Consider the following 24,117-nt stretch of genomic DNA (forward strand, 5'->3'; position numbering starts at 1 on the left):
GCCTAATGAAATGACTGTGCCCAAATATTATTCAAGTGCAATGTAATTTGGGGCACCTAACTGCTGTAGACTCCTTTTGCCTTAATCTCCTTGTGCTTCAGATCCCCACCTGTAAAATGGGGACAATAATACATTTTGACTTCATAGGGGGCTGTGGCGAAGGAGAGAGATAGGTGCAGAATTATGTATGGAATATTATATGTACCTCAGTTTATCTGTGTGATATTTATTCTGGGTGACTGCATGGAGTTAAACCAACGGAGGCTATAGAAGGGGAACAAGCAGAAAACAAACCTTATCGCTGTTATCTTCAGGAAGAATACCAAGGATCCTCATGAGAACAATGAGAGCTAGTCTTTGGGAAATATCTACCTACCTGCTGTTTCCAGCCAGGGTAACAAGCCTTTTTTTCCCCAAGGCCAGAGCCTAAGATCAAAGGAACACAGCCATTATAAAAACTCTGCCTCGAGAGCAAAAGCATGTGTGGGAGCTGAGTGGGCAGCTGCTCCTGGAGAGGCGCTATGTGGGGAGAAGAGAGAGAGAGAGAAAATAAGATACTGCAAGAGGACAGTCTGTCTCTCCCTGCCCAGAGATGGAGATAGCTGGGCTAAATGGAACTAAGACAGAGAGGAGTGTCTGAGGCACCTAAACTTGCCTGTGTGTTGAGGGAAATGATCAGCTTCAGGCAAGGGCCAGGTGTGCAGACCTTTTTCTCTGCTTGCTGTGTATCTTTGGGTGAATGGACAATACCTCTATCTGGAACAAACTTGTTTTGAGTCATTTTAATCAGCATTGGTCACAGGCTCTCAGAGAGAAGTTTCTCACAGGTACCAATTGCAGCTGGGCCTGTCGTGTGAGCATGGTTGTATGTGGAGGCTGAACCCGCAAGGTCTAGTCTCAGAGTGGTAGAACTATGGAGTTCCACCTAGGGAGAGGAGAAGGTAGCAAACCTTGTCACCTGAAGGATTCACTCTCGAGGGAATACAAAAACCATGGACTTCCACTCTGGGAAAAGTGAAGGTGGAGGTTTTTTCACCCAGAAAGATTGCCCACACAGAGACTGGGGAGAGATCATGGGTACAGCTCTCCCCTGACACATGTTTTGAAAATCAGTCAGTGTTTGTGAGGCACTCAGATACTATGGTGATGGGGGGACATATAATTAGGCAGATAGAATCAAACCAACAGTGCAGACAAGTCCTCCCTTATACCTCGGAGATCCATTATTCCCCTGTCTCACCCTCTGCACGTACCTCAGAAGTACTACACTGCATGTCACGTGAGAGGGCAGCTGAAAGATAGCATGTATTTTTGCCATACTGGTACTTTCTTTGTGTCCAGTTAATAATCTTCAAATCATGTCTGTAAATTCACTAAGCACCTGATTCAAGAATCATAAAGATAGATCTTTAATTTTCTATTGCATCACAATTTCAGGTCCACAAGCCTTTAAAAAGAGCCTCTGCCATTTTCCCTCTCAATGTCTCCTGTGTTTTTTCAGAAAAACATATGTGGGCAATTTGACTGGGTACAATAATACATTAATAAATAACATGGGTTTTTCTTCAGTGGTCCTGTCTGTCTTCTTTCCTAGTAGATATAGGGCCCAGTCCAGCAAGGTGTTGAGGATCCTAAAATCTCAGTGATTTCTCTGGGAGTTGGTGGTGCTTGTTACACCTCAGGAGGCACTCAGCACCTAAAATGATCAAGCTTTATTCTCCAGGTAACAGAACCTCTGCTGCACATGTGCTAAACAGAGAGGCTAACTAAGCTTGGTAGTAACTGCTACAGATGCAAATGTTTTTCCATTATACCCTCTTGTTATAGATATTATCACTACAGCAAACATTCACCTTTATCCCTTCTTGGTCTCTGACTCAAGATGAATTCCCTTGGAATTTTTGACCATAGTCCCTTAAGTCTTTTTCCCCAGTTGAGAGGAGAGTGAACAAAACTGAACTTTGCTGATTAGTTTTTTAAATTAAAGACTCTGTAAAGAGGTCTGATCTGTTTGGAGCGAGGGGCTCAGTACTTTCTGAAAACGAGGCTCCTTTAAGGTAGTTCAGTTTGGACTCCTAAAAAGCGAGGCATTCAAAATCACTAGTCACTCTTCATAATCTCGGCCAAGAATTCTTTCTACAGTTCTGATGGCTGAGGCTTGAAAGCTGTGCGTTCGTGTAAGTACAAGTTACAAATCTGTTTTTTAGAGAGGTTTGAATTTCACCGCTTTACACTTGCAGAGTGTAAAAGTTTGCTTTTTGCAGCCTATGAATGTGCAGTCTACGGAGGATAGTCCCCAGTTTGTTTCCTTCTCTTCTGGAAAGCGAATTTTTTTTATGTGTTGTTTTTAATACTCTTTCTCATAGTAATGGCTTGGTCGCTGCCAGAAATTTGTGGCTACTCACTAGCTGGGAAGTAGTTTTATTGTGATGAACTGCCCTCTTAATGGAGGCAATATTCTTTTAGCCACAAAGGCTGCTGTTAAAAATCCATTTGGTAATGTAGCAGTCTTTTCTGAGAAGGATTTCTGAGCAATTTTGTAACTGAGGCATATTTGCAATCTTTAGGGGTGATCAGGGGAGAGAGGGAGGGAAGAAAATCCCCTTCATGCATACATACAGAGGGAAATGCGGCAGCACCAGTAGAGATCTCTTTTCACATCTTCCTGGGCCAGCCAAGTGGATCTGGGTGTTGTGGATGTGACTGTGGGAGCATCTTCCAGATCTGCTCCTGCATATGAATTGTGTTCAGTTGCTGGCAAGTGCTATGTAAATGCTTGATTCTTGGGGGCAGATTTTCTCCCATCCATAGTAACCATAGTCTGAGTAGCTGGGTTTGGTGGAGTGGTTATTACACAAGAGTGACAGGGTCTGTCCGGACTACGCCCAGGTTGCTAAAGTGGAGCTGCTGCTGGATTTGTGCATTTCCCTCTGTCCCCCCTTTTTTAATTTGAGGTGGGGAAAAGGGAAGGGAGAGTAATGACCTATGAGTCTGCTTAGTCACAGGAAAATAGTGCTCTGGGTGCAGAAGGCCAATATGTAAACTGGATAGCAAATCTTTTTAAACAGGTGTAGTATGCTAAAGGTAATTCCAAATGGCAATGATTCGCAGTGGAGAAATGTCCACATGTGACGTAGCACGGAGCGGGTGGATGTGCAGTTCTATTTCAGTTCGTTTATTAATAGATCTAGAGAAGGTCTGTGTCTGTAGAAGGGCACGATTTAGCAATGACACCTAAATTGGTCCTGCCACCAATTCCTGGTGTAACTTCATTGACTTCAGTTGAGTTAGGCCAGGAGTGCCTGATCCAAAGATCATTGAGGTCATGGACCTGATCCACCACAGCTCATCAAGATCAATAACAAATTCGGCCCATAGAGATTTTTAGCCATGAGGACAGTCTGGGATCTCTGCAGTCTGGAGGAGAGATGGCTTACTGCAGTGTGTAAGTGCAAGAGGGCTTTTGAGACAAAGAAGCCCAATGATTTTAATGCTTTGTAACTTGCATGAATGTCTCTGTATTTTCAGGTTGCTATATAGTTCAAACAGATCCTTACCCACCCTATGTGAACCTCTTCTAGAGTCCAGTCCCGGCCCTCTGTACTCAGTAGAAAACTTACAACTGATTTTCACTGTTTACAGTCACATTAGTTGTTTAGGAGGGTACTAGGATGGCTCTGAAACTAAATGTTTTATCTGAATGAGACCAATTGGAATGGATAATTGCTCTGCTCTGCATTTCTACACGTGCATGCATGAACTTACAGTGAATAAAGCTCACTTGATAGAGGCTGCTATGCTGTTCTTAGTAATGTTAAATTAACGTCTTAATATATGTAATGTGTGTCAATGGCCCAGTAGTTTTATATGTCTAGTATGTGTATCTATCAAGGCTAGATCTGCCCCTGATTACCAGGGTTGGAGTGAACATTTTTAGTTTTTAATGTAATACTCTGCGGTGCTGAATATTGCCCGATGGGAGTTGAGGATTGTCAGTGCTCTCAGAAGACATTCAGCACCTCAAGGAATTGGCCCCTATGGTAATATCATTAAACTTACATATCGAGGGTATGTCTACACTGCAGTTAGACACCCGCGACTGGCCTGTACCAGCTGACTCAGGCTTGCAGGGCTCAGGCAAAGCGGCTGTTTAATTGTGATGTAAATATTTGGGCTTGGACTGGAGCCCAGGCTCTTAGATATGGGAGGGTCCCAGAGCTTGGGCTGCAGGCTGAGCCAGAACATCTACATTGCAATTAAACGTCCCCTTAGCTGGGGCCCCTTAACCAGAGCCCCTTCACCCAAGTCAGCTGGCATGGGTCAGCCACAGATGTCTAATTGTAGTGTAGATATACCCTAAGAGTCTGATTCAAAGCTCATTGAAGTTAATGGGAACCTTTCAATTGCCTTTAGTGGACTTTAGATCAGGCTTTATAATATCTTTGGTAATTTTAGATGGTGTGGGTTTCTCTAAGTTCTTTTAAAAACTATAAAACTATGTTCCTTTTGGCCCACTGACATGGAAAAATGACTGGCTAAAGGCTGGTGAATGAGTTATTAATAGTCTGCCTTTCCTACACAATAAAAGCATTTATTTACCTCTTACGTTTTCAGCTGTGAAGGAAAAAAGGCATGGTAGAGGTTGGTCTATGTTTGTAGGTGTTTAGATATATAGTATTGTGAATAAAATATGTTACTGTCTGATGGCAGAACTTTTGTTTAGGAGTATTTCATAATAAACCAAAAGGAGAATTTTGGCTGGCAAAGTTTTCAAAGTTCACGATAAACTGTTGCTGGCATGAAAGTCAGCTAAACATGCTCATGTTGTTGTTTCCCCCAGGATGTCTTTCATGCTTTTTTCTCTTCCCATTGGAAATACAATTATTTATTTGCATGCAAGGTAGGTGAATTCTTTTATCTATTTGTGTATCATAAACCAAACAATTAGTATACTGCAGTAACAGTGCACTTTAAAAAAACAACAACCCTTCAAAAGCTTTTAGTCAATATTATTACTGGAGGGAAAACTCTTAAGTAATTGTATGCAAACAATAATAGGCAAAGTTGTTTAGTGTTTAATAATAAAAGTTGCACTGGAAAACAAAAAAAGTGACTTGTAGCACAGAGCTCCACATGCAGTGAACCCAAGGATAGAAATATGATGTCAGTCTTTGAAGGGATGGACAATACACTCTCTGCCAACATTGGAAAATCCCAGAAGATTAGTTTATTTGCCAGATGTTATTGGGAGTTCATCACTGACACCCTCTGCTTCATAGTCTTCATCTCACCCCGCAGTTGCCTTTCCTGCCCTTTGCAAATTTCCTGTCGATCTCTTTTTCAGAGTGCGACACTCAAGTTCCTCCTTGAAGTTGATGTTTTTGCTTCATAGCAATAGGCAAGTTGTCCTGTTGACTTATGAAGATGATCTGAAGCCTTTCTTGTTTTTCTTTAATACACCCACGATAACTCTCTTGGCATCAGCATATGCATGAAAGAGCCACTGATGTGAAGTGTAGCAGCTTCTTTAGTTCTGGAAGCTTTGCTTGTACTTGTGGGAGCTATAGGACTACACTTAACACCACCCCATTAACTTCAGTGAGGTTGGGTGCTTGATGTATACATTGGGATGGATTTTGTCCCATAGGGTGTAAATCTGCTGGGTCTTTTTATGAATAATCTCAGAACCTAATCCCTTCCCCCTTTTCAGCAATCTGTTTTTGTGCTGCTGTCCGCTGCAATCCTCTTGAGAGTACCTCAAGAATTGCTCCTTACTGGGTGATACTGATCAGAATTAATCAAAAAACAATATTGAGTGTAGGGGAGTCTCAGACCAATGACAGCAGACAAAAAAAAAAGTTTGAACAGACAGAAATCTGCTCATATATTTCCCCCTTAATTCCTGCAGGAGTTTTCTGGTAAATATTGATTTCAATTAATAGAAGTTTTAACTTGTCTATGGGCTTGTGCCCCAAGTAATTATTCCCAAGGTTAAGGCTTGCTTAGTGAAAGAACAAAATGAAACATACACTTCTACCCCGATATAATGCAACCTGATATAACACGAATTCGGATATAACATAGTAAAGCAGCACTCCGGGGGCGGCGGGACTGCGCGCTCTGGCAGATCAAAGCAAGTTCGATATAACGCAGTTTCACCTGTAACGCGGTAAGACTTTTTGGCTCCTGAGGATAGGTAGAGGTGTATTTCTCTTTAAGATGTCAGCTGGTGATGGTTATTTCTTAGAAGAAGATTGTTGCCGTTGGTTGTATAGTACAATTTTTTAAAACATGTAGAACAATTTGAGAGGCAGAGGATGACTGATTGTGTAGTGATGAGTTGAGTATGAGATTCTGACTTTGTATGACTGCCCACAGATATCCAAAAAACACTCTGCTTTACTGTGGACATATTGGGTACTGAGGCTGCCACTTCTAGTGATGTCACACCCAGAAGAAAGGCCTGGAGTACTTCCAAGAGAGGCAGTGAATCCATTTAGCCAATCTCTCTGTGTGTGTGTGTGTGTGTGTAAAATGATTACCTCACTCCCAGAAGGATTGCTTCCAGCGTCGGAGTAATGTCCCTTTCCTTATAAAGATTCAGTTTGAGTTTTAGAATACTTTTGTGCTGAGGCAACTTTCATGAACAGTTTATCAGAGCCCCTGTTACTTCTTCCTTAATCTTTAACCTCCAATTTTCTTACTTCCTTTGTGATCTATCTCCTATTAGTTAACAACTAAATGGTCATTTCTATATAATAATACATCCTTCTTCTGTATATATCTAAAATAACAGGTTACTGCTTATTGTGTGTCCTCATGTTAAATGGCTTCATATTGGTGGTTGGATAATCAAAACACCCATGCTTCTTATAGCCCCTGACCTCCTGTATCTGGGTTACATAGATGCCATATTTTGTCATGGTTCTGAAATATTCCAAAAACTGTCGGTGAGCAAAAAGACATAGTGGTAGGAGAAAACCAAAAGTCTAGAAAAGTACCCTGAACTTATGTCTGTATTTGGCACTGGTGTGATTGGTGCTGGAATGCTGTGTCTAGTTCTGGTGCCCACAATTCAAGAAGGATGTTGATAAATTGGAGAGGGTTCAGAGAAGAGCCACAAGAATGATTAATGGTTTAGAAAACATGCCTGATAGTGATAGGCTCAAGGAGCTCAATCTATTTAGTTTAACAAAGAGAAGGTTAAGAGGTGACATGATCAGTCTATAAGTATCTACATGAGGAACAAATATTTAATAATGGACTCTTCAATCTAGCAGAGAAAGGTGTAACGTAATCTAATGGCTGAAAATTGAATCTAGAGAAATTCAGACAGGAAATAAGGTGTACATTGTTAACAGTGAGAGTAGTTAACCATTGGAACAGTTTGCCAAGCGTCATAGTGGATTCTCCATCACTGACAATTTTAAAATCAAGATTGGATGTTTTCCTAAGAGAGATGCCCTAGGAATTATTTGGGGGAAGTCTGATGGTCCCTTCTGGCCTTAGAATCTAAGTATCTAGGAACTTGTGAAGACTACCACCAGGCCCTGAGACCTTCCCATATTCAGTCACTGCTCATCTAAACATTGCCTAGTTTCCCCCCTGCCTAATATTATCTTCCTGAGTGGAATGAAACGTAGTGGCATGCTATCTCTGTTTGCTGTGACTGGAGGCAGCCAGTAGATCTGCTGCTTCCTATAGCATGTTTTTCCTCTTTCTTCTGCGGTAGGGGTATGTGTGTGAGTGGAATTACAATCCTCCTCCCCACTCCTCTTTGGAGTTCCCCTGTCTTTGTCCCCTTCCCTGTTTGGGTTTCTCCAATTCTCTTCTTCATCCTCTAAAGCCACAGCATGGAGTAAAAGTTGAAGAAATGCTAGAGAGAGTGAGATAACATCCACTTTTTTTCATAAATAGCAGGAACAGTGGCCCTTAGTAGCCAAAAGCAAAGGTAGCAGCAAAAATTTTGTTTCTCTTCTATCCCAGTTGACATGGGACAGACAGATGGACCTGGGAAAGACAGACAGGGAAAAAATGCAGGACTTCTGTAAAGTGCTGTATGCCCTGCATTATATTTGTCCAGGCCTGCAGTAAATGAACTAACTGACTGCATTAAATCTGAAGCATTTAGAAGCCTTTTGTAGTGACAGAAATGGGAATGCTTGTGCACTTCATTTGGAATTCACACTGAAGTATTCAACTGGCCAAACACTTCACAGGTGTCAGTGGCGGAGTGCCATTTACACACCTTTCCTGCCACACAGAAGATGCATTCTACTGGAGTGGGAGTGTTTTTTCCCCCCATATACAAATGTCATATACATATAATCATGGAAAAATCACGAAAGTACTATTGAGGATTTGAGCCCTTGCAATCTATCACATCAAGATCCTATCTGGGGACTCCAAACATAGATTACTTTCCAGCATCCAGAACTGTTTGGGAATGCTTTAATCCTGAAAATAGGGGCTTTCTATTGGAAATGCTGACAGACCCTTCACTGTAGCAGCCCATGCGGCCTGTGCTATAATAATAAGTCGTGTATGTGGAAAGCATGATGCTAGTGTTAGAAAACAAGCACTTCAGCTGAACAGTCTGTGAGAAGGAAAAACACCATACTCCATTTCATTGCAGCGATCCTGAAAATTGGCAGTTGGGTTTATTCAGGCAGGGAGAAATTGGTAACAAAGTTGGTCATTAACCCTGTGCGCACTATATTTCCAAAAATAACAATCTGTAATAGCACTACGAGGATTGGTCACTAGTATTGCCAGCTGGGCTAGTCTGTCCACTTTAACATTTTACATTGTCTGGAGATTGCCTTTTTTGTACTGGTGTGGGTTCCCCCCGCCCCAGGTGTAATCTAATTTCATATTGCATAACCCCCAGCCTCCTCTAATACTGTTTAAATGTGTGCATGACACTGCAAACAATTAGTACCATATGTAGTGCTTACTACTCTGAGTACTCCCACAGATCTCCATGGCATCCTTGTGCTGTCATTATGAAATCCCATTGCCATCCATTAGAGTAGTAAGCACTACACTCATAAATACTTTCAGGATTGAGTCCTATGCTGGGAACAGCAGTCTGTATCCACCCTATCCTTCTTCACACCTGCACCAGCATAAAGGGCACTACTCACCTGTGCAAGTGTTTGCAGGATAATGTCAGTTATAGGGACTGTTTCCATGAGTATAATTACTCACCGGAGTAAGTGTCTGTAGAATTTGGGCCTTGACCTATCCTCAGTGCAGCACACAATCTATCCTTTTTCATTGTTAATCACAGGGTTGAAAACGTTGCAATGTTCAGCCAGTCTGCGGTTGAAGGCTGAAAAGTCACTTTAAAAATGGTTAAAAAGGTCACACAGCTGCAAATAATAATGGCCCAATGAAAATCAGATTCTGACTGTAGCCCACTTCAAGAATAACACTGAAACAGGAAACAAGCCTGCTTGATGCTTTTAGCAGTTAAAGCAATAAGAATACCGCTGACTTTTATTTATTTATTTATTCTTTCATTTATTTATTTATTTCTAAAGTGAGAGAGAAAAGAGAGCAGACTTTCCTGGTGCGAATTTCTTGAAGTGTTTTTCTAATTGTAGAGGTGATGATGCTAAAGCTCTGTGCAGCCTTGTTGAGAAGACTTTTAGTCCAACTCAGAAGAGGATGCTGCTGAGAGGAGATGAAGTTTTGCTTTATTTTGAGGGTGGTTCGTTTTCTTTTGTTTGTTCTATGTGCTTCAGTTTTATTAATTATTCTAAAACGTGTTTGCAAGTGCGTAACATAAAAATGGAAGAACAAAGCAAGCCCCTTTTTTGACACACAACTTCGTTTCTCTTATATGTAGCATTGGCTACTGAAGCCCTTGCATGCTTCTGTCCTTTAATCTTTTCATTTGACTACCTCAGCTTCTCCTAGGCAGAATGATATTTCCGGGGAATGGCAGGCTACAACAATGTAGCAGATTTCCTCACATATGTATCCTGCCAATGAGACTCTTTACTTAGTCACAATAGGGCAATAAATGCTGACAGATGTTGTTAACATTGCTATTAAAATCCAACCCCCTTTTCAGATACATAATACATTCAAATCCATGTTAATGATATCAGAACTGATCCTGACATATCGATATCATTTTAAGTGCTCACTTATATTAATAATTCCTGTTTGCAGTTCTGAAGTTGCCAAATACTGAGGAATTGATAACAATAGAAGCCAAGAATTCAGACCTAAGTAACTTTTTAACCAAGCGTTCTGGATTCATTTGATGTTCATTGTATGAATTAATTTGGTGGTGTTGTGGTTGTCACATGAAATTCTATGGAAAATCCATTGTAAATGTAATTTGAGTTTTAAGGGCATTAAAGGTTCATTTAGATGGAGGTGTTAATATGATTTTTATTAGATGCAACAGCCCTGGGTGGGTTATTTTCTCATGCATGCTGGTGCACCTGCACACATTTGTAAAACAATTGAATTACATTATGTTGTGATGCACATGCATGAGCCTTACACTATGAACCATATGCTATAGGTATATGCAACTGTCACTATTCTGAACTGGGGGATGTGAGACCTACACCACACCTTGACAAGGACTTCATATAACTTCTCCAAAGCACAACTGGAAAAATCCTGCTATGAGAGGTGTTGTTATTCTTCAGTTTTAATGATATCACACATGCAGATAACTACTCTGCATAGTGTAATTTGACTCTAGAGGTTTGTGGTACTTGATAGCACATTTTTTAGGGGCAAGCTATGCTGGACAATATTCTACAGAGACAAGGTGGGTGAGGTAATATCTTTTATTGGACTTGTCTCTCTCACCAACAGAAGTTGGTCCAATAAAAGATATTACCTCACCCACCTTGTCTCTCTAATATCCTGGGACCAACACTGCTACAACTACACTTAATATAATATTCTACAGGGCATGTATTTTTTTTCCATACTGAATTATGGATAATTGTAAAAATATGTGTGCAACTGATTGCTTAATGAGCATTCTGCTTTATAATTTTATTTGTTTTTAGTTTAGTTTGTTATCTTAAAATTCTCTGTGAAATGTGATTTGCCTATGAGACTTGTAATTATTTATACATTTGATTAGCCAATTAATCTGACATTTTTGAGCGGTGTGGTGAAAAAAGACAAAGACCAAATTTTCCTATGGGATACCTGTCTATATTTAGTGTAGATTTAGGTGCCTATATCCCTATTTAGGTATCTAAATAATATTTACAATTGTTTAATAAGCATCTGACTAACTATGGATTTAGGTATTTAAGTTTTGGCTTCCAGCTTTGAAAAAATTGGCCTTATTTCTTACAAAAATAACATTTGATTAGAGAAGGAAATGCAATAAGAATGGCTGGTAGGATTTTTAAACTCACTTGTACACTTGGGATCAAAATTATTTCACTCTGTTTCCTTTTCACTAAGCATCATCCATTCTTCTCCCATGGGAAGTGCAGTTTTCTGTCTCCCCTGAGGATTAGGGAAAGGGATAGCTAGAGTGTTTGGTATTGCTTCAGTTGCAGAAGTAATTGAGATATCAGATAAAGTCTTTCATTATCCACACATAGTTTTTTCCTGTGAAAAAGTCTTTCTAGAGTTCTATTTAAAAGCACTTTAGAAAAAGGCAACATTCCAGGATTAAAGAAAGGAGGAGTTTTAAAATGAATTTACCAGAGCTATTTTTGTATTGGTTAGTTTTCTCTATTGCTTCATTGCTTTAAGATGGGAATGTACAAAAATCCTCTGACTCCTTCCATCTCTAGGTTATTGGGTCAAATCTAGAGGGCCACTCTACTCACAAACTGGAACTAACATAACTAAAATTGGTCGCCGCTCCACCTGGCACCTTCAGTTATGTCAGTACAAATCTGTACACGGTCACTATTTCTTATTTCAATTTTATTTAAAATTGATTTGAGTTATATCAAAATAGAGCATTCATAATCTGAAATAGGGATGTCTGCACACATTTCCATTCCAGTTTGTTTGTAGATGTGTCCTAACTCTGGTCTAAAATTTATTAACTTTGCTGGCCATTCAGTGAAATAAGTTGCTGCTCTCAGCCAAGTTTTAGGGCATAGTTGTCCCCCTCACAAAAAGCAAATGGCACTGATTGTCACCTTTATTGGCAGCCTTGGCAGTGAGGTCAAGGGCTTAATAGAAATGGCGACTGACTCCTCACTCATAGAAATTGTCTGTCTGGGTCAGGGTTAAAGCACACAGACAGCACATCATAGGGAAGCTCATGCTGCTGTCTGGTATGTGGTACCTCACCTGGTAAACAGGAAGTATGTCTCGCTGGCAATCAAACCAGCACCTTTTTAGCAGCACAACATTCGTTTAAAAAAAGAAAAAGATGGGATATGGTAGAAATCCAATCATCTGGAATTTTCACTGCTGTAGTAAATATGATAATGGGGAATAAGTGCTTAGAGGTACAGGTTAGGGCTGATGTTCAAGGTAAGAATGCAAACTGTTTACAGGATATTTACAGTTTTGCAGGATACTCTCAGAACTTCTAAATAAATAACGCTGCCTTGAAAATTAGCATCTGTATAATTTGGTTGCATCATTATAGATTCCTGTTTATGCTGTCATAATGATAAAGGAACAATCAACTTGAAGTCTACTCTGTTTTTTCTTAAAAATGGGTTCAAGTAGTTTATGGTTCAACACCTGCCCAGGAGGCCATCTGCCAATTTTGGGGACTTTATAATTAAATTTTCCTACTTATTAAAATGTCTTTCTCCCCTCTTTAATTGGGTGAAAGACTCAAGACTAAGCAGGGGTACTGCTAAGCAGGGACAGAGTGAAACTGAATACACTCAAAATGCTGTCCAGTGCAAGCAAACTGAAAAAAAGTGTTTTGTTTTCTAATGTAGTTAATTTATTATAATCCTAGATATTACTTGTAGAAATAGTAGGTTCAAAATAGTGTGGTGATTGGCCACTTAGGAAGTAAAAAATGCTTTATAAAATAATTTAGTCCAAATCAGTGAGAAGCACTGCTTGAGTACTGACACAAATTCAGCTGTAATATTGCACTCTGAGAGTTGCATACTATGTGGAGAGGCAAATTTATTTCTCCGCCTCTTTTTATTGTTCTTTTCTCATTCTCTAACTCAACAGCTCTCTCCCAAGGTCTGGTCCACAATTAAAATACTGAACTGCAATGGCTTTTGGGGACATTACAGTTCTGCTCTCTGCTAGATTTCAAGTCTTATGATCCTTAGGACTGCATATATAATACTATATGCTAAATATGTTACCTAAGATAATTCACTACTCAAAATGTAGGCTCTTCAGTTAGAAAAATTTCAGTTAGTCTGGTTTAAATGTTGTTCGGTCAGGAACTGAAGGAGGAAAAGTAAAAACCCTTAATTTCAGGATCTTTCTGAGCAGACATGGTCTTATCTAATAATAACACTGAGCATGTTTTTTTTTTCCTAAGCAGGATTTCTGTTGAAACAGCCTAATGGCTTTTTTCTTCCTTCAGAGTAAATATATACCCAGGAAAGAGCAATAAGAACTTAGACTGTAGGGAGCCTAGTGAATATTAGTACCGTAAGTTAGGACCCTGAAATGATGATGAATTTTTTCTTGTCAGTTTTGGGAGTTTTGAAATTAATGTTTTAACGTTAAAAATGCTTCTATTTTGCATGTTTCCTGAAGTTTAGGGTGCATATATTTATGGGTTCCCTTTTTCCCCTCCCCACCTTTTAACATGTAGATTTATGAGGAATCAAAGATGAACTTGGAGCAGGAGAGGCCTTTTGTCTGCAGTGCCCCAGGCTGCTCACAGGTGAGTGGAGTCAGCAGCAATATTAACAGAGCCCTCAGCGCCAGCTCTGGCTTGTATAATGCCTCCTGATATATTAACACACGCCTAATAATAATGTTTTCAAAAACCTTCTCTTTTTCCACAAAGATATTATTACAGAATGATGAAAGCAAATATACAGCTATTCACGTGTGTGTCACTAAATGTTTTTTCAAGCCTTTCTCGCTCCCAAACTCAAACCAAATATTTTAAGCAACACTGCACACTTCTTTAAGTGTTCAAGTGGTAACAGCTCAGGAAGGAAACGTATTGGCTTAGTATGGTTATAGCTTTTGTAATATTTGCCCTTACGGGTTTATACAAATGTGTGAGAAGTAAGTTTTATTTGTGTGTGCGTTTGTATTTATTGCCATTTCCATGCTTATCATCTTAAAGGACATCTTCATATTAAATATGCTTCATTTAAAATGCATTTCTTAGCCAAATTCTGACCCATTTTGTACACATGCAATTCCAGCTTACTTGAATGGCAGCCCCACATATGCATCTGAGGACATAATCTGGCTCATAACATTACATGTTTGATCTTTTCCTCATTATAAGGGAATTGACAGGTATTTTACCCATTAAGAACTGAGTTTAGAATTCAGTGTTTCTTCAACACAATTGGTAATTGATAACAACGTCATTAATCCCTAAAGCAATTTAGGAACTTCCATCCCTTGCATTCCCCATACTAGTTTAGTCTAGTGACTAGAGTACAAAACTAGGAGTAATAAGATATGGGCTTCCTTTCAGGTGCTATCATAGACCTGCTGTGTGACCTTGGGTAAGTCATTTTACTTCCTCTACCTCAGTTTCCCTATCTGTAAATGAGGATAACACTTCCCTACTTTGCTGGGGTGTTGAGTCTTCAGTCCTTAATGTTTGTAAAACCCTATGTGCTCTTCTGATGTGAGCTATAGAAGTGAAGCGTATATTATTATTAGAGTTTTAGATGCTGGTAATTTTATCCACAGTTGGAGTAGAAATGTGGAAATCTTTAGTTATGTGCCAACACATGAATTCATGTGCTCCACCATTTAATTTAATAAGAGTCTTACTAATGACTTCCGTTGATTTTGGATCAGTCCCTAAATGAGGAATATGTGCATTTGTAGTTTTAAGTCTGTGTGTACACAGCTGAACCTTCACTAGAGGCCCTACCTCCAAGAGATTAGTTTTAAAATATCTCCAAGCTCTTCAGCAAAATTTAATTTAATCTTTTTAAGAGTCTTGGCCAAGTTCACAGGAAGCATCAACTGATCGACCTTTCATTGAAATCAATGGAATTGAGCCCACTTATAGCAGTGGTGAATTTGGCTTCCACCTCTACTGGACAGTCAAAGAGGAGGGAAATCAAATAGTCTATTTTATTGTTTATTTAATGAAAAAAAATCTTTTAAGTTCACCTTTAAATTATAGTGCATCTTCTGTTTAGTATGCAACTGATGTCTTATAGTAGTACAGTATTGCAAACTAGTTAAGAGGTTTAGGGGCTTCCTTCTCCATCAACCAGTGCATCTATTCGACGAATGAGTTAGCTGGCCATGTGTACCATAAAGGAAGTGTGTTTACAGAAAAGACACAAGTCTGGATTAAAGAAATGGCTTCTTCCCCCAACCCCACCAGGCCTTCTTTAGGCCCTGCTGATTTGCACACTGAAGATGGAAGCATAACATTCCATGGTGGAGAATTCATTTCAACAATGTGTTCCTGCTCACAACATTAGCGTGGAGAGTCTTTCCCACATTCCATTTGCTCTGAATGTAAATTTTTAGTGCTTTTACTTCTTCCAGATGAGTAAACACTGAACCAGGATTTCACAGTGAGGAAAAGGACTCCCCCCACCCCCCACACACTCCCTTCTTGGAACTTTATCTTTCTATCTACCTATCTATCTATCTACATTTTTGACATATCATCCACATTATGTACTCTGTGAATACTGAGAGGCACATAGATGCTGCAGAGTATAACTTACTGTGTCTGTTTATAACATACTATAGCCACCAGCAGAGGTACTTAGTCTGGATTGGCACCGAATCATCTCCATTTTACTACTGCCAGTTTCTGTCTGTCTGTCTTCTAGGGACCTGCTGCTTTAAAATGCCGCTCTTTACAAAGCTATCCAGACACATCTTAGCCGCCTTTGCTACTCCTTGACTAGCCCTGTTAAAGCAAAGAATTATCATAACTAGTAGCAAAAATATTAAATTTGTCCAATATGTGCAAAAATGTTTTTCCAGATTCCTTTACTTACATGTTGACCTCAGATTATTTAATCCACAGGCTGCCCCATTTTTCCGCTCTCTGCCTAATAAGGTCGTGTCCACTTGCTCTTTCACTATAAGAAGTTTTTCAACAGGCACCATTTAGACCACAATGTGCCCAGATTTTTTTTATAATTATTAAATGTTTGCTCAAGTTTCTGTTGTTTTCTTATTATTATTATTTAAAGAAACAGTTGAAATTTATAATTCTGTTATCAGGATTATAAATGTAATTACACCCATTAGTATATTATGTAAGGTTTCTTTGCCCAGTTGTCCTCTGGGCAAAGAAAAGGAAATTAGTTTAATATATCTTCCTGGTTGTAAATACCCAGTAGAAATCAAGAACCACTGTATAGTGGCTGGAATAAATCAGGTCTGATTAGAACCAACTTGATCTGTTGCAGACATGAATCATATAGGGAAAAAATGCATGATACCTGGGCACCTTTGGGTAGGAGAAGGCTGGCTGTTTTGATTATCTTTTTTTATTGTTCTTAAGTAAGGATAAGCTGGCGGCATGGGTAACCAATCTGAATTTTGCTACTGGTGTGTATTTTGGGTATATGACTAGATAGGCCATCTGCATTTTAACCCTTTTACTTGGGTGTTGTCCAAGAGATCACTGCAGCAAATTTGCTCTCACACATAGAGTACAAAGATAGTTCTTACTTATGCTTACTTGCATTTTAGAATTGTTTTTGGCTGTTCCTGTGTCATTTGGATGGCTGGATGAATTTTTTTTAAAATCCTGTCCATTGCCAAAAATTTATTAGAGAACTAAATACTTCTTTCTTCCTCTCTCTGTGTTTGCCTGACAGCGTTTTCCAACAGAGGATCATCTGATGATTCACAGGCACAAACACGAAATGACTTTGAAGTTTCCTTCAATAAAAACAGATAATATGTTATCAGGTAAGAAGACATGGAACGTAAGAGACAAGCGAGGTACCTATTTTGATGTTGATATTATGACTCCTGCTGGAAGGCTATTGTCAAGATACCTCCAAGAGGTTAATTTCAAAAGTATTCCAATCAAATAACAAGTAGAGATGGAACAAACTATGTGGTTCATCTCTGGACAAGGTGGTAACTGGTATTTGTTTGTCTTGTTTGAGGATTGGTATGAGAGAGAGAGAGAGAGAGAGATTGCTGAACCTTAGCCACATTGGTTTTGCCTACATTATATATCAGGTCAATGGGGTAAAAGGCTGCTCCAGTGCTGCCTCCATCTATCAGCATTCCAGTGAAGTATACACACTTAAGAGTGGCATTACAGAAATCTGTGACAAAAAGGTTACTGAAGTACATCTGTGAAGTTCCTCCAGCAGTCACTATTTTCATATGTGAAAAGCTCACCTCAGCACCCATTTTATGCCACTTATAATAGTCACCTTTTTAAGATATTGACGTACTTCAATAGCTATAAATCAGCCAGCTGAAAACAACTAAAACAGTGACAATAGCTAAAGTGCCCCTTGGGATAAAAACATTACTAGGTACAGGATCATCCTCTCATTCCCTTATTCTTGAGCTGGTTCTGAAGTTTTCACACATGGGTGTGTATGTCCATGCCCATACATACACTGGTGGCTTGCTAGCATTGGCTGTTGATTTTAGTTTCTGCTTCCTTCCCTTTTGCTTCCCCCTTCTCATGTTTTATAGGGTATATTTTTAAGACATTAAGCATATTCCTAAGATTATGTCCATAGAATATTTAGAAACTTTGTTTTTTTACCGTTTTAAGATTCCAAATTCTAAATATAAAAATAAAATGTGCTAAATTATGATGCCCAGTTAGGGTTTATTCACTTTATTTGACATATTAAGTACTCATGGAGACAGATTTTCTAAAGTGGGCTCCTTCTGAGTAAGTTGTACCTGCTAAAAACAGTAGTGCATCTGTTGCCTGCATAAATTCCATCCGAATGTGTTCGTTGTAGGTGCATCAATGCAACAATTGAATGGATATGCAACAGGCTCAGACTTTTTGTGTGTGTGGATAAAACTCAGGAATCCCCATTTTAAACTGTAACTCTGAGTTCTGTGTGCATTTAAGAAAACCTCAAAAAACAAACAAACACAAAATATCCTTAGTAGTAGAAGCAGAAGAGGACTTTGGAAACAATGATGGGGCAAGTCTCTAAAGAGTTCTTCACATAGTCTCCTTACATATTTTCTGTAGTGTAAATTATTTATTTACTAGTTTACTCCACTGGATTTTTCTCAGTGACTCCATAAAAATTATTTAGCAGAGGTACTTTTGTAATCATGCTGCACTGAGGAGTAAAAGTGTTCACAGGTCCTCATACGCTCATTTCCACTGCTGTGATGAAGCGGTCTGGAGCTTGGCCATTGGACTGTATTAGGAGAGACAGGGCAAAGATGGGTCAAGAACTTGCTATATGTTTTTCCTTACAGTTGTGCTTGTTTTAGTCATCAGTAGTCATGTTTCTTTGGTTTTGCACTTATAGGAACATGCATATTTCAAACGGAGGGGGCAAACAATTTTAAGAGATTAGCTTTAGGCCAGCCAATTCATATTGATCATGACTTTTAGGGAATCGCTTCCTCATTCTCAGTGGGTGAACTAAATGCTGTAACCGGGTGCCTTGCCAAAATGCCACAGGTGTGCACCATATGAGTAGGTGAAAATATATTTGTAAGAGGTAGAATGACATAATGCATTTATCCCAAGGTGCTCCTGTGAGTTACTAATAACTTTCAAGATATTTAACCAAATTAAAAGGCTATAAAAAAAGGAAACGTTAACCTGGGCCTTTGAGCATGAGATAGATGGTGAACTACAATGTTAATAGGTGCAGTGTAAGAATCCAAGCAGATGGTGATTATATGTATACATTGTGGGACATATATAAATGAACTAAGATCTTTGTCAAAAGTAATTAAGGTATTTGTTCTCTTTCGCATACCACTCAGCTTATATATTTCAGTACATCTCCATCTGTATTAGAAATAGTCAGCAACTGCTTGCAAACATTTCATTTGGGTGTACATGTTTGTTTTTGTTTTTGTTTTTTGTTTTTTTTTAAATCATGCCTTCGGTACTTAACAATTCAAGGTTGACAAATGCCAAAATTGAATATGCTCTCCCCCTCCCCTTGAAAATAACATTTAGGGTAAACATTTCAAATCAGGACAGGCAAAAATGTACAATACACTGAAAAGCAGGGCATACAAAAATGCATAACTGCTTGCTGTGCCCATAGAATTAGAGCAAAACTGTTTTCTCATCCCAAAAAATAAAAAAAGCAGATAAAATGAAAAAAGAACAAGTTAAAAATCACTTAGAAAAGTTAGATGCCTGCAAGTCAACAAGGCCTGGTGAAATGCATCCTAGAATACTCAAGGAGCTAATAGAGGAGGTATCTGAGCCTCTAGTATTATCTTTGGAAAATCATGGCAGACGGGAGAGATTCCAGAAGAATGGAAAAGGCAGATATAGTGCCCATCTATAAAAAGGGAAATAAAAACAATCCAGGAAACTACAGACCAGTTAGTTTAACTTCTGCGCCAGGGAAGATAATGGAGCAAGTAATTAAGGAAATCATCTGCAAACACTTGGAAGGTGGTAAGGTGACAGGGAATAGCCAGCATGGATTTGTAAAGAACAAATCATGTCAAACCAATCTGATAGCTTTCTTTGATAGGATAACGAGTCTTGTGGATAAGGGAGAAGTGGTGGATGTGGTATACCTAGACTTTAGTAAGGCATTTGATACGGTCTCGCATGATATTCTTATCAATAAACTAGGCAAATACAATTTAGATGGGGCTACTATAAGGTGGGTGCATAACTGGCTGGATAACTGTACTCAGAGAGTTGTTATTAATGGTTCCCAATCCTGCTGGAAAGGCATAACAAGTGGGGTTCCGCAGGAGTCTTTTTTGGGACTGGCTCTGTTCAATATCTTCATTAACGACTTAGATTTTGGCATAGAAAGTATGCTTATTAAGTTTGCAGATGATACCAAACTGGGAGGGATTGCAACTGCTTTGGAGGACAGGGTCATAATTAAAAATGATCTGGACAAATTGGAGAAATGGTCTGAGGTAAACAGGATGAAGTTTAACAAGGACAAATGCAAAGTGCTCCACTTAGGAAGGAAAAATCAGTTTCACACATACAGAATGGGAAGAGACTGTCTAGGAAGGAGTACGGCAGAAAGGGATCTAGGGGTTATAGTGGACCACAAGCTAAATATGAGTCAACAGTGTGATGCTGTTGCAAAAAAAGCAAACATGATTCTGGGATGTATTAACAGGTGTGTTGTGAGCAAGACACGAGAAGTCATTCTTCTGCTCTACTCTGCGCTGGTTAGGCCTCAACTGGAGTATTGTGTCCAGTTCTGGGCACCACATTTCAAGAAAGATTTGGAGAAATTGGAGAGGGTCCAGAGAAGAGCAACAAGAATGATTAAAGGTCTTGAGAACATGACCTATGAAGGAAGGCTGAAAGAATTGGGTTTGTTTAGTTTGGAAAAGAGAAGACTGAGAGGGGACATGATAACAGTTTTCAGGTATTTGAAAGGGTGTCATAAGGAGGAAGGAGAAAACTTGTCCACCTTAGCCTCTAAGGATAGAACAAGAAGCAATGGGCTTAAACTGCAGCAAGGGAGGTTTAGGTTGGATGTTAGGAAAAAGTTCCTTGCTGTCAGGGTGGTTAAACACTGGAATAAATTGCCTAGGGAGGTTGTGGAATCTCCATCTCTGGAGATATTTAAGAGTAGGTTAGATAAATGTCTATCAGGGATGGTCTAGACAGTATTTGGTCCTGCCATGAGGGCAGGGGACTGGACTCGATGACCTCTCGAGGTCCCTTCCAGTCCTAGAATCTATGAATCTATGAAAAAAGTTTTTGAGATTTTGAAAAACTTTCCTGTCTTAAAAGGTGAGGAAAAGTTGAAACCTTGAAAAATTTTTGTGAACCAACATTCTGAAAAAATTTCAGTGCAAGTCAATTGAAACATTTTGCGTGTTGATAATTTCAAAATGTTTTGTTTGGATTTTGACTTTATTTTTTTAAACTAAGATTAGCTTAAATTTCTAAACAAAAAGTCTTTGCAAACTGGAAAACTGGAATTTTTCACTGACAATTTCAAGACTTTTTTCAAAAATTTTTGAGTTGAGAAATCTGTCGAAACTGACCCTTTCCTATGAAAAGTTTGTTTCAACAAATTTGCGTTTTCTGAAGAAAAAAAAATAGAAAGTTTTTAAAAATTCTCTCTTTGCAGGTGGTGGTGTCCTTTGGCAGTGGAACTGTTTGAAGTCCACTGTACTGGCGTGTGTACACTCCCAGTGCAATGCAGAGTTCAGCTTTGTGAAAGCTGCCTGTATGGCAACATGCATGTTTGGGGAAGGCTGGAGTGAGAGGAAGGGCTAGAAGAACTTCCAATGTACACATTCCCTGGTCGTTTCCTCCTTTCTCCAGCCAACTTAGAAGCTACTTACTAGGGCCATAGACTTGGCTCCAGCCAGGGCCGGCTCCAGGCACCAGCCCAGCAAGCAGGTGCTTGGGGTGGCCAAGGGAAAGGGGCGGCACATCGGGCTGTTCGGCAGCAATTCAGAGCCGGGTCCCTCTCGGAGGGAAGCACCTGCCGCTGAATTCCCACCGAAGAAGAAAGCGGCACGGTGGAGCTGCTGCTGGAGTGCCGCTGATCGCAATTGCGATCGGGGCTTTTTTTTTTTTTTTTCTGCTGCTTGGGGCGGCAAAAACCTTGGAGCTGGTCCTGGCTCCAGCCATCAGGAGTAGCCTGAGTGGAGTGGCTCTATTACTACTCAACAACCTTTGGAGTATGATTCCTCCACTTGTTTCCTTGGGCTGATCTCTGAGGGAAGATACATGGCTGACTACTGGGGACTAGATTTGCATCCAGAACAGTAACTGTGTGCACAAGGCACATGGTTACCCAGCTTTCATGTGGAAGTACAGAACTTAATGAGCCCAGTGGACATATGATCATATTTGAGGGACTCGCTCTTGTGTGTTAAAAAATTGGTATTGGTGAAAAAGGGAGAGTGTAAGGGTGCGTGCACACAAAGAGAGCAATATGCATATGTGTGTGTTATTCCAACCAGGAGATCATCTGGATATTTCTGTGGGCAAGTCACCCTGCCTGTAAGTTAAGAGGTTGTTTTTTTTTATATTTTTGCAATCCTCATTTCAGAAGGGCTGATAGTTTTCCCACTCTTTGGGAGACACTGAGAAGCAGTCGTTTCATCACCCAGCAAAACCCTGGGGAAATTTAAATTCCTTAAAGTTAAAGATGTTTTATTCTTGGATTTCATAAAGAAAAAATGAAATGATATATGAGAGGAGGAGACAGGCTTTCCCTTTAGACATTTGTCTTGTCTTCCCCTTTTTTGGCAAAGTTGTTCCTGTCATCAATACCCTTCAAAGAATTGAGGCTGCAATTGCCCTATAGCAAAGGCAGGTGTAGTATTTTCAGTGCTAGCCAGGAGTTAGACTTTTCCACTGTCTCCCAATATGACATGTACAAAATCCTTACAAAAGAGCAATCTTTTAATGTTGAATCTTGTATTTATATATTGACACCTTCCAATATTTAAAAAAAAAAAAAAGACGGAAAAAATGAGCTGGTCAGGAATTTTTCAACAAAACATTTTTTTGTCGGAAAATGCAGATTCAGTTTTGAATAAATTTTCTCAGGTCTAGGATGATTTTAGCCTGTGTGATGGGCAGCCCTTCAAGTTTCAATACTAGTCCTATCACTCTGACTTTGTTATCATTGCTTGAAAGTAAAACATGGATAAATATATAACTTCAGTGCTGCTCCACAGCTGAACAAGCCAAATTCCAGTTATTAATGCACAGCAGACTAAACAATTTTTTAGAAAGATGAAGCATCAAGTTACAGCCTTTGGCTATGTGCTGTCCAATATCTACATTATGGATGAATAACATTTGCAATGGTTTAGTGGTCAATATAAACTTTAAAAAGCTGGAGTTCTGTTAAAATAAAAAAAAAAATTTTATGGACATCATTTGGTTTTGCAGTTTTTCCCCCCCAACCAACGTCATGCTGTAATATTTCCATTCATGTCTTGCTAGATGAAATCCTAGGAGGCAGTTCTGGGGTTGCAAAACACATTCTGGTAGACAATTCAAATAAACGCTCAGTAGAAGAAGCTAACAATGCATTTCCTCCTAGCATGTGCTTTCTGGGGCTGTTGTTTCAAAGGCAGTCCATTCAGGTTGATCCTCCTTTTTTGGGGGGCACAACTTTGGCAGTTTCAAAACATAGTGAATACATAATAGATTTTTTTTTTTACTTTGGTTAAGACCTCAGATTTCCTGTTACTTCACACCATATATTTTAAACGAGTCTAGAGCAGCCAAGGGCCAAATGTTCAAGTGCTGAGTGCACACAGTTGTGGCAAGGGTTTCAAAAAGAATTCAGCTCCCATTTATGCAATCAAATAAGGGCCACATTTTCAAAAGTAGTCAGCACCCAACCCACACTCAATGTACTGAATTCTACATAATTTTTTTTTTAAAAAGTCTGGCTATTTAATTTGGTGCTGAAATGGGAGTTGAGTTCTTGAAAATCAGCCCAAAAGAGTGGGTACTGAGCTCTCTTGAAAATCTGTCTGCTACTGTACAATAGGTTGACTCATTATATTTGCTTGATTAGACAGCTGGACCTTGCCTTTGGTTGTATTATCCTCAAATTTGAGGTTTATATTTTACTTAAAATTGATGTCATTCTTAGCCTTTCTGGTAATAACTGTGACTTTTGAACACCAGATAAGCATTCCTAAGTATTCTTCTCATCCTATGTCTAAATTTGATTACCTTGAAGTCCAAGAGCTATGTTGTGAACATTTACCAACGCAGCCATGACTGCATTTGTGGGACTACATTTGTGAGTAACTGCTCGTCAGTGTAAGGGGTTCACAGCCTAGTTCTTAGGTAACTCCCTCCCCATGCACAATTTCTGTGGACCTCTGCCC

The 24,117-nt window shown here is 39.4% G+C and overlaps 1 protein-coding gene across 15 annotated transcripts in view; it reads left to right on the plus strand.

The window, feature by feature from the left end:
* CREB5 (cAMP responsive element binding protein 5) overlaps positions 1-24,117 on the plus strand; it is a 349,218-nt gene that overhangs the window by 38,444 nt on the left and 286,657 nt on the right. For 7 of the 15 annotated variants that reach the window (XM_065583406.1, XM_065583411.1, XM_065583410.1 and 4 more), the window contains 2 exons: positions 13,760-13,831; positions 16,944-17,037. The exons of 1 other annotated variant lie outside the window; for it this stretch is intronic. In XM_065583406.1, coding sequence (XP_065439478.1) covers positions 13,778-13,831; positions 16,944-17,037 — 148 coding nt within the window. In that variant the 5' untranslated portion in view covers positions 13,760-13,777. Of the gene's footprint in view, positions 1-3,189; positions 3,446-13,759; positions 13,832-14,608; positions 14,640-16,943; positions 17,038-24,117 lie in introns of those variants that run through there. 7 more of the 15 variants (XM_065583409.1, XM_042861755.2, XM_005296997.5 and 4 more) reach the window with 7 other exon arrangements.

Source organism: Chrysemys picta, chromosome 2 (genome assembly GCF_011386835.1).
Source record: "Chrysemys picta bellii isolate R12L10 chromosome 2, ASM1138683v2, whole genome shotgun sequence".
NCBI lineage: Eukaryota > Metazoa > Chordata > Testudines > Emydidae > Chrysemys > Chrysemys picta.